The sequence below is a fragment of the Salvelinus fontinalis genome, chromosome 11 (assembly GCF_029448725.1).
Source record: "Salvelinus fontinalis isolate EN_2023a chromosome 11, ASM2944872v1, whole genome shotgun sequence".
In the NCBI taxonomy this organism is placed as follows: Eukaryota; Metazoa; Chordata; class Actinopteri; order Salmoniformes; family Salmonidae; genus Salvelinus; species Salvelinus fontinalis.
In genome coordinates, this window is record NC_074675.1 from 25607806 (window position 1) to 25619269 (window position 11464).

Here is an 11464-nt window from a genome sequence, read left to right on the forward strand (position 1 = left end):
TGTGTTTGCGTGTTTGTGTATGTGTTGATCAGTGGAGGCTCCTCAGAGGAGGAAGGGGAGGACCATCCTCCTCAGTGAGTTTTATAAAACAGAAAAAAACTATACTAAATATGTCACGATCGTGTGGAGGATTGACGGACCAAAACGCAGCATTTGGAAAATACGCCATCTCTTTTATTGATGACGAAGGCAAAACGAAACAAAAACACTTACACACTAAACAAAACAATAAACGATCGTGAAGCTAATCAAACGTAGTGCACACACAGGCTACAAACGTATAACATAGACAATTACCCACATCAAATGAACGCCTATGGCTACCCTAAATATGGCTCCCAATCAGAGACAACAGAAATCAGCTGTCTCTAATTGGGAACTCATTCAGGCAACCATAGACTCTCCTAGAAAACTAAACCAACATAGACACAGCTAGACACATGCACTCAACACAAACCCATACACTACACCCAACACCCCCTTTACCATATAATCACCCAAAACCGACAAAACACAAACATTCCCCATGTCACACCCTGACCTAACTAAAATAATAAATAAAACAAAGAATACTAAGGCCAGGGCGTGACAAAATATATTCACATGTCACCAAATAATTGATTTAAATACTGTTTTGCAATGGTCTACATTAGCCTCAATAGCACTCTGTAGGGTAGCACCATGGTGTAGCCGGAGGACAGCTAGCATCCGTCCACCTCTTGGTGCATTGACTTCAATAGAACACCTATGAGGCTCTTGGTTCTCACCCCCTTCCATAGACTTACACAGTAATTATGACAACTTCCAGAGGACGTCCTCCAACCTATCAGAGCTCCTGCAGCATGAACTGACATGTTGTCCACCCAATCAAAAGATCAGAAAATTAATCTAGTACTGAAAGCATAAGCTACAGCTAGCTAGAACGGCAGTGCATAAATGTGGTGAGTAGTTCAAAGAGAGAAAGTAAATTAATTTCTTCAAAAATGAAGGAGAAGTAAGAGAGGGAGAGAGAGATTTTGTCATTTTTTAAAAACTTTCAGTTTCACTTACTTAGCTAGTAAATGCAGCTGGCTAGTTTAGTTATTCAAGTACACGGCTCAAACAGAGGGATGCTATGCTAGCTAGCTGGTTATGAGTATCCAACATCAAGGTAAGCTGTTGGTTTTATTATTGCCACTGGAACCCGCTGGTGTAACTGCTTACTTTCTAAACACTTTAACGTTACAGCATGATTGTAGCGGGTCATCATGCCACCGGTCAGACAAGTGAAAATGATGGTCAGTAAAGAAAACTTTAAGCTTGTCTCTTAATTTAAAAAAAAATGTGTCAATACTTTGCCCCTTGATAACCAGCGCACTTCTGTATGTTGTAAAAGCGTTACATGGCCGCTGCCCATATCATTGCATAGTGCAGAAAATACACGAGAGTTCAGAGGCCTTGCTTTAACAAACCATTTTCACTGTAGTGTCCAAAATGTCTTTTAAGCTGTCAGGCATTCCCTTGGCAGCAAGAGTCTCTCGGTGAATGCTGCAGTGTACCCAAGTGGCACCGGGAACAACTGCTTGCACACGCGTTACCACTCCACTATGTCTCCCTGTCATGGCTTTTGCTGTCAGGACCCGGTGCGAGAAACAGTCACTAATAATCGTCAGAACCCAGAAGATGAGGCAGACACAGCAGTACTAGAGATGGTGGTTTAATAAAATAACAAAATCTTCAGGCAAAGAAACTAAATCCACAATGTCCAAAAATAAAGCCAAGAGGCACAAAATGGAAATCCTCCAAAATACAAAAGAAACTCCACAAAGTGGTAAAAAACAGCAGGGAAAAGGGAATGACCTACAGGTGCAAACAATAATTAGAGCAAGAAAAACAAAAGGTACAAAAAAGGTACAATGGGGACATCTAGTGACCAAAACCCGAACAGTCTTGGCCAAAACCTGACATTTGCGCCATCAGTACAGATACCAATATGAGCAGCAGCTACGTTTGGCTACATATGGATCGTTAGTGGAATTCCAGCGAGAGAGTAACGGTTAATGTGTTTGGATGTTAATTATTTGACTAGGCTTCCTGTATTTGACATTGTGTTGTTATTTATTATTTATTATATTATTAAACACTAGATGGTTTCATTCCATTTTTTGGCAGTGAAACGAGGCTACTCAGGCCAGAAAAAAAACTCACCCAAATGTATAGCCCTGTTGGAAAAAAGAAATGGAATGTTTGAAAATGTGAAGAATTATAATAAAAAATAAAAATAAAAATATTTTTTTAAATGTGAATCACATTTTTAATTGGCGTACCCCCGACGGCATTGCGCGTACCCCTGTTTGGGAATACCTGCGATAGGGTAAAAAAATTGAAATAAAATGTGTCCACGACTGGGATCAAACATGCAAACCTCTGATCCAGAGCCATGGGATTACATCTATCCAGCCACCATCACAGCACACTAGCAAAACCCAAGCCTATTTGATGGTAAGAGCACTCACTGTTGCCCTTAGCGGCCTGTTTTGAAGGCACTTCCCAACGTCCTCAGGACATAGATAGACGTCTAATTTCGTCTTCAGTCTTGAACAATCTCCCCGGAGAAAAAAACCCCAGTAGTGCTGTCAATCATGAGGCCCAGATAGGGTTGCAAAATTCCGGTAACTTCCTCCAAATTCCCAGGTTCTCCAGAAGTTCCGGTTGGAAGATATCCGGACTCGGGATAGAATAAAGAGGAAATCCAGAGTCCTCCAACCAAGATCTCTGGAAAACCTGGGAGATGTATGTATCAACCTTAGGCCTGGATATATGAATAGCCTAGTTATAGCGAGTTGTTTTGGAGGGGGGTTGGTTCTACATGGATGTCTGTCTGTGCATTACGTGGTTTGATACCTCATCAAGTACATGATGCTGTCTGTCTGTCTGCTGCAGACGTCTCATGTCAATGAAAGTCTGATGTCTGTGTGCGTATGATCTTTGTTTGATGTGTGTGTGTGATGGATGTGTGTGTGTGTGATGGATGTGTGTGTGACGTTGGATGCTCTTAGATGTCTGGCAAAAAAAAACATGTTTGTAGCATCCTTGCCTATATGTCAGCTGAAGATGAGTGGGCTGCATAGACAGCTTTCCTAATTGAGTGTGTGTGGGTGGACTTATGCAGGTGCGTGCTTCTCTGAACGTATTCTTTGTAAATCTGCGACTGCAGCATGTGTGAGTGTGTGTCCATCTGTGCCGGTTAGATGTGGTGGGTAGCTTCAGCCATTCCGAGAAGGTCTGAGAGAGCTTGCAGTGGGACAGACCCATCATGCTGTGTGTGTGTGTGTGTGTGTGTGTGTGTGTGTGTGTGTGTGTGTGTGTGTGTGTGTGTGTGTGTGTGTGTGTGTGTGTGTGTGTGTGTGTGTGTGTGTGTGTGTGTGTGTGCGAGTGTGGAGGTGTGCGAGTGTGGAGGTGTGTGTGTGTGTGTGTGTGTGTGTGTGTGTGGAGGTGGGATTGTGGAGGTGTGTGTGTGATTGTAGAGGTGTCCCACATTCAGGCTGAGAGAGAAATGAGAAGTGCTCGGGTTTTGTAGAGCGATGTCTCGTAATGAAAGATTTATCGGCAGCTCTCTCCTCTACACACACACGCACACGCTCACACCACACAGTCACCGCTACCGCTACAAAATGCCTGGTCACCTCGGCAGCTAGCGCTTTGAAGCTAACATTATTAGGCATTCTACTTAGCGGGAGGGGAACCCCCGTCAGGTGATAAGGGGGCCTTCTTGCAGGAGGCCTTTTGCATTTTGGCAGGCCGTCATTGTAAATAAGAATGTATTCTAAACTGGCTTGCCTAGTTAAATAAAGGTTAAATAAAAATAAATAAAAAGAGGAGCTGTTTGAAGTCAGTCCTCCCAGCAGGTAGGAGCACTCCTAGTGATGTCACAGCAGGAAGAACACAAACACACACACACACACACACACACACACACACACACACACACACACACACACACACACACACACACACACACACACACACACACACACACACACACACACACACACACAGGTTAGCATGCATGTTGTGCACACACATAGGGGTGAATCCTTCTGAAGGGTATAAAATAATTATATTCTCTCGGTCTGAACAAAATGTTTTATACTTTGACATGATTACATTGGTAGGTGAGATAACAGAGAATAGAACAGTTTCCCACTGTGAAATGGACTTTTATAAAACTGTTCATTAAGTCACACAAGGCTGAGTTGTGATTCGCCGGTTGAATTATACTTTTTTTGGGGGGGAGATGAACAGTTTCTCTCTAAAACCAGATTGTTCTGCCTGTGTCCCATACAAACCAGAAGCAGAGTGAGAGGCACACACGCAAACGCACACGCACACGCACACATACGCACGCACGCACACGCACACGCACACACACACACACACACACACACACACACACACACACACACACACACACACACACACACACACACACACACACACACACACACACACACACACATATACATACACATACACATACACACACGCACACGCACACAAACGCACACGCACATACACACACAGGTCAACTACTGCTGCAGGAGTAGATTTTAAGACTAAGAAATGATGGAGGAGAGAGAGCAGGGGGAGATAAAAGACAAGAAGGAATGTAGAGTAGAGGCAGAGAGAACAGCGATCTTGTCAGCATTCTTAATTCAATATGTTAGTGGGGTAATGGAACGGGGGAAAAATGAATTGGGAGAGCGAGTTCATTATCCTGGGAAGAGATAATGTGATCCAGCATTGGGAAACAGGCTGGATGTGATTATCATTAAATAGAAGCACGTTACACACCCTGATAAAGACCTTAGCCATACAGTTGAAGTATGTTGGAGTCATTAAAACTCATTTTTCAATCACTCCACAAATTTCTTGTTAACAAACTAAAGTTTTGGCAAGTCAGTTAGGACATCTACTTTGTGCATGACACAAGTACATTTTCCACCAATTGTTTACAGATTATTTCATTTAAACCACAATTCCAGTGGGTCAGAAGTTTACATACACTAAGATGACTGTGCCTTTAAACAGCTTGGAAAATTCCAGAAAATGATGTCATGGCTTTAGAAGCTTCTGATAGACTAATTGAGTCAATCGGAGGTGTATCTGTGGATGTACTTCAAGGCCTACCTTCAAACTCAGTGCCTCTTTGCTTGACATCATGGGAAAATCAAAGGAAATCAGCCAAGACCTCAGAAAAAAAATGGTAGACCTCCACAAGTCTGGTTCATCCTTGGGAGCAATTTCCAAATACCTGAAGGTACCACGTTCATCTGTACAAACAATAGTACGGAAGTATAAACAACATGGGACCACGCAGCCGTCATACTGCTCAGGAAGGAGACGCAATCTGTCTCCTAGAGATGAACGTACTTTGGTGCAAAAAGTGCAAATCAATCGCAGAACAACAGCAAAGGACCTTGTGAAGATGCTGGAGGAAACAGGTACAAAAGTATCTATATCCATAGTAAAACAAGTCCTATTTCGACATAACCTGAAAGGCCGCTCAACAAGGAAGAATCCACTGCTCCAAAACCGCCATAAAAAAGCCAGACTACGGTTTGCAACTGCATATGGGGACAAAGATCATACTTTTTGGAGAAATGTCCTCTGGTCTGATGAAACAAAAATAGAACTGTTTGGCCATAATGACCATCGTTATATTTGGAGGAAAAAGGGGGATGCTTGCAAGCCGAAGAACACCATCCCAACCGTGAAGCACGGTGGTGGCAGCATCATGTTGTGGGGGTGCTTTGCTGCAGAAGGGACTGGTGCACCTCACAAAATAGATGGCATCTCTACTATTATTCTGACATTTCACATTCTTAAAATAAAGTGGTGATCCTAACTGACCTAAGACAGAGAATATTTACTTGGATTAAATGTCAGGAATTGTGAAAAACTGAGTGTAAATGTATTTGGCTAAGGTGTATGTGAACTTCCGACTTCAGCTGTATATCTTCCTGATCACGGGAGGTGAGATGGACTTTTCATAAAGCACTGATAATCACGTGATTAAAGATGATATTCAGAAAAGGAGACGGCTGTTGGAGTAGCAAGCCTGCAGAGTACGTTTCAATCCATTCATTAATTTACTCCCACGACATCATCCACTGGGGTGATATGATGCTAGATATGTGTGTTTACTGCCTCAACTTCTACCCAGAGTCTACTCAGTCTCTGTACGTACACAAACTCCCACTGTGAAACATATTCCTGTATTGCTGTTCTCAGTAGCTTGTTAGTGGTTTTCACTTGGAGCTGTGTGTCTGTAGGGCAGGTGTACTGACCGCTAGGCTGCTGTAGTGGAGCTGGTGTCACCACCAGGGTGCACTATAATACTCTGAGTCATCCACTGCCATCTGTCTCTCTTTCGCTCTATTTCTCTCTCTGTCTCTCTGTCTCTCTGTGTCTCTGTGTCTCTCTCTCTCTCTCTCTCTCTCTCTCTCTCTCTCTCTCTCTCTCTCTCTCTCTCTCTCTCTCTCTCTGTGTCTCTCTCTCTCTGTCTCTCTCTCTGTCTCTCTCTCTCTCTCTCTCTCTGTCTCTCTCTCTGTCTCTCTCTCTCTCTCTGTCTCTCTCTCTCTCTGTCTCTCTGTCTCTCTCTCTCTCTGTCTCTCTCTCTCTCTCTCTCTGTCTCTCTCTCTGTCTCTCTGTCTCTCTCTCTGTCTCTGTCTCTCTCTGTCTCTCTCTGTCTCTGTCTCTCTCGCTCTCTGTCTCTGTCTCTGTCTCTCTCTCTCTCTCTCTCTAGCTCTCTGTCTCTGTCTCTGTCTCTGTCTCTCTCTCTCTGTCTCTGTCTCACACACACACACATGGAGATCTTCTGCTATGCTTGGTTCTCTGTAAGCGATGGGGTTTGTATGTTCATGGAAAACGCACACTGGTCCCTACATGTCGACGATAACAAGTACCATCCATTAGAAAAAGAAGCGTTTGAAAGTTAACTCTGGGTGCATAATAATTTGTTTTTCTTTGATAAACAGTTTTTCGCCACATGAAAGAGCAATTTTTCAGTTCTTGGAAATCGGGACCCGGCTTTGAGAGCGTGAACGAGAGAAACCACTGTGAAATGAATGGTAATTGAATTGGGAAAGAGGCTGAGTTTATTCAGAGTGTAATGACTATGGTTAGTTCACATGAGAGATGGGTTTGAAGGAAGAGACAAAACAGCCAAGTGACTCACAGGACAAAAATGGAATAATATTGTCTTTTCAAAATACAATTTGTTGGAATTCGTCTGTCAAAATCGTTGGTTGAAGGGTCAAGTAATTTGACCTGGGAGATACAACTTGAATAGCACCGTGATGAGGCAGATGCTTTGTCTCTATTTGGGAACCCTTGTCCTCTATGGGACAGTTATTAATGACCTATCAACCCCCAGTACAACACGTTGCGTAGCCCTATTATGAGACCGACTGCAGTGAGGAGCAACAGAACAGAAGCAGGCCTTTTTGGTGTCTCACACCAACCATTATTCTAGAGAGGACATTCATTTGGTGCTAATTAGTATTTTTCTACAGGATTGTGTGTGTGAGTGGAGAGAACGCTGCTTTGATTAAGTACAGTAATACAGAGCTCTGCAGACACTACAGATGTTCATTTAATGGCCTGGAACTTAATGAGACTGGCTGAGGAGACACACACACACACACACACACCACACACACACACACACATCACGTTTCAAGGCTTATTATACAACACTACACTGTGAGTTATTAACAGCAACAGTAAATATGAAATATGGCTGTGTGTGTGTCCGCTCCAATATGTCCTGTCGCGCTGTGTTTGTGTAAATCCTGGTGCTGTGTGCTGGCGGGAAGGCAACAGGCTGCCACTTCACGATCAGGGACGTGGCCGACAACACTATCAGCTCCCTTTGTCTTTCTCTATCACAGCAGTGGGAGTCACAATGCTGTTTACGATGTTCTCATACGGAGGATGGACGATTCAGACACTAAAATATTCTCTCTCTTTCGCTCTTTGTCTCTCCCTCCCCGCTCCCCCTCTAGGTGGGGTGTGTATAGCCCAGTCGCTGAAGATCCCGCGTGAACCCAAGCCAGGGGAGTTTGATAAGATCACCATGCGTCTGCTGGAGACGTCCAACGCCAGGGCTGTCATTATGTTCGCCAACGAGGACGACATACGGTATGTTGTACAGCTCCCCCCCCCCCCAAAAAAACAACAACACACGACTACACCTCTATAGCCTATCCCTACATCACTACACACACACCCTTGTACCTTTCTACCCCGGTATGCCAAGTGTCGGTCGTAAACTCCAGTCCTGACTCCTTCTCTCTCCCTCTATCTCCCCTTCCTCTTTCTCTTCCCTCCTCCCCCTACCCCCTTTCTCCCTCCTTCTACCTCTCTCTCAGGCGTATCCTTAACGCGGCCAAGCACAACAACCAGACTGGTCACTTCCTGTGGGTGGGGTCAGACAGCTGGGGCTCCAAGATCTCTCCTGTGATTGGCCAGGAGCGGGTGGCTGAGGGAGCCGTTACCATCCTGCCCAAACGAGCCTCCGTGGACGGTACAGACAGAAGCCATTTTAGATGACAGTGTTTTGAGGGGAAAGAGTTAAAGACACATTATACCCTCGACAAGGTTGACATCACATCATACCAGATGTTTACAGGTCTGTATTTACGTGTCATGTCACTCACTGACCCCTCCTCTACCCCCCTCCCCTCCCCTTCACTCTCCTCTCCTCTTCTCCCCTCCTATCTCCTCTTCCCCCTCCTCTTCTCCTACCTCTCCTCTGTCCTCTCCCCCTTCCTCTCTTCCTTCCTCATCCTCTCCCCCACAGCGTTTGACCGTTACTTCCGGAGCCGCTCTCTGTCCAACAACAGGAGGAACGTGTGGTTCGCTGAGTTCTGGGAGGAGAACTTTGGCTGCAAGCTGGGGATGCATGGCAAGCGCCCCGGAAGCCCCAAGAAATGCACAGGCAAGATATAATGGCGCTGGGGCACAGGAGGATGGGTATTGGCTCAGTACAGTGGTGAAGGGTGGGTAATGTAGGCCAGGAATAGTAGTAAAGCAGAGGAGTATGGGTAATCTAGGCTGGCAGAAGAGTTAATGCCCTATAATCATCCCTAGACAGGCTACTTAATATTAACTCTGTTCACACGTCATTGAGCATGGATAGCTTTACTCTCTAAGGAGAATGGTTTGTTCTGTATGAACACCCGCTGTGTGCTCAGAGCTCTGTGCAAATGACATGAAATGATATGCAGAGTACAGTAGAGCCCCCTGGCTGGTCCTGCATGGATGAGTCTGGAGAGAAGTGTGTGTGACAGTGTGTGTACACAGTCTGTGCAGTTTGGGCTCGTAGAACAGTGTTTGTTGGTGTGTATAACTGTGTGTGAAATAGTGTGTGACAGTGTGTGTTCACACAGTCTGTGCAGTGTGGGCTTGTAGAATGGTGTGTGTGTGTGTGTGTATCAGTGACAATGTGTGTATCGGTGTGTGTCGACACAGCTGATATTTTGGTTCCAGGTGAGACTTTGAGGTTTTTCAGTGTCTGACTCCATCACAGCTCGCTAGCCGAAGGTCCACTTATACATGTGGTGAAGAACAGTGGCGATCGATGCTGTTTAAGATTTTTTTAAAAACATTTATGAGCATGGCCTTATTTCTATTAAAGCTTATTGGATGACTTATTGGATGACTGTCATTCATTTTCCATTCACCCAGCTCAATGTACATCGATTGGTTTAGGCTACTACATGATACTCAGACTTTCCCTATACCCATCATGAGATTGCTACAACCTAGCCTATGAATAAAAGTTTACAATGAAGGATCACACAGGTCGAGAGAAAAATTTGAGGTGACAGACAGTGACACACTCAAAACCACCTTGAACACTCTTGCCTGCATCGAGCTGATCTAGGGTGTATTCATTAGTCCAACAAGTTGCAAACAGGAGTTTCTATTGAACAAAATCTGTTATGTTTGTCACCGTTTTTGTTCCGTTTGCTTCCGGGAAAAGTTTTTCAACAGAATTGGCTGAATGAATACACCCCTGATCACTCATAAACACAGTTCACTTTCATAGCAGCCACGTTGTATTCCTTCTCGCATCTATGCGCTCTCTTCCTCTCACCTTTTCAGCTGTATGTGACCAGGCGAAAGAACCTTTCTAAGCCAAACCATAACCGCTACACACAGCCTATATCGTTGTCCCCATATTAGCTAAAGAAGTGTCATAGTCAACATAGCTAATAGAACTAACGCGTTAGTAAACAAACCCACTAAAATCATGCAGGGACGTTACAGTGTACAGTCAGTATGCAGTTTAGCAGTTACACTGGTGGGCCCCAGTGGCAATAAATTAGTAAAACCAAAAGCTTACCATGACTTGGAAGAGTTCCAGTGTTGTGTTGGATAGTCATTGACCCCCCCCCACACACACACACATTTTCCCACACTGCTACTCTCGTTTATTATCTATGCATAGTCACTTTACCTCTACCTACATGTACAGTACCAGTCAAAAGTTTGGACACACCTACCGTACTCATAAAAGGGTTTTTCTTTATTTTTACTATTTTCTACATTGTGGAATCATAGTGAAGACTTCAAAACTATTAAATAACACATATGGAATCATAAAATTGTCAAACAAATGAAAAGACATGTTATATTTGCGATTCTTCAAAGTGGCCTCAACTTTGCCTTGATGACAGCTTTGCACTTTTGGGGAATAGGTTGTGTTAGTGTTTGCAGCATGTATCAGTGTATTGTAGCCTGTGTGTGTGTGTGTGTGTGTGTGTGTGTGTGTGTGTGTGTGTGTGTGTGTGTGTGTGTGTGTGTGTGTGTGTGTGTGTGTGTGTGTGGGGGGGGGGGGGGGGGTTTAAATAGTAAGCTGTGTGAGCAGTTGTATATGTGTGTGTGTGTGTGGGGGGGGGGGGGGGGTTAAATAGTAAGCTGTGTGAGCAGTTGTATATGTGTGTGTGTGTGTGTGTGTGGGGGGGGGGGGGGTTTAAATAGTAAGCTGTATCTGCACCTGTCGCAGGCTGCAGGACTATCATACTCAAACGACTGAGTCAGCAGCACCTCTAGACATCAGTGTGTGTACTTGTTTGTTTAGTGCAACACTTTTAAACCAGGTGGTTCTCTTTGAGTTTGTGTATAAAACTGGAACATGCCCTCTCTCTCTCTCTCTATCTCTCTCTCTCTCTCACTTTCTCTCTCTCACGCTCTCGCTCTCACTTTCGCTCTCTCTCTAGTGTCTCTCTCCTCTCTCTCTGTCCTCTCATTTAGAAGCCACTGTAGTAGGCACTCAGGCGAAGGTAGATAGGGGCCAGTGCTCTGGTGACTCTCTCTGGTGTGTCTGTGTATGGAGAGCCCTGTAGTGGCGCGGAGTGTCAGAGTCTATTCATTTCTATTGCGAGAGTTCACGACCTTTGCATCATCAACACGG

At 44.5% G+C, this 11464-nt stretch overlaps 1 protein-coding gene across 4 annotated transcripts in view; it reads left to right on the forward strand.

Annotated features, from left to right (window-relative positions):
* LOC129865374 (metabotropic glutamate receptor 8-like) overlaps nt 1-11464 on the forward strand; it is a 250393-nt gene that overhangs the window by 175725 nt on the left and 63204 nt on the right. For all 4 annotated transcript variants that reach the window (XM_055938122.1, XM_055938120.1, XM_055938119.1 and 1 more), the window contains exons 4-6: nt 8049-8184; nt 8415-8569; nt 8846-8983. In XM_055938122.1, the coding sequence (XP_055794097.1) occupies nt 8049-8184; nt 8415-8569; nt 8846-8983 (429 nt within the window). The remainder of the gene's footprint in view (nt 1-8048; nt 8185-8414; nt 8570-8845; nt 8984-11464) is intronic.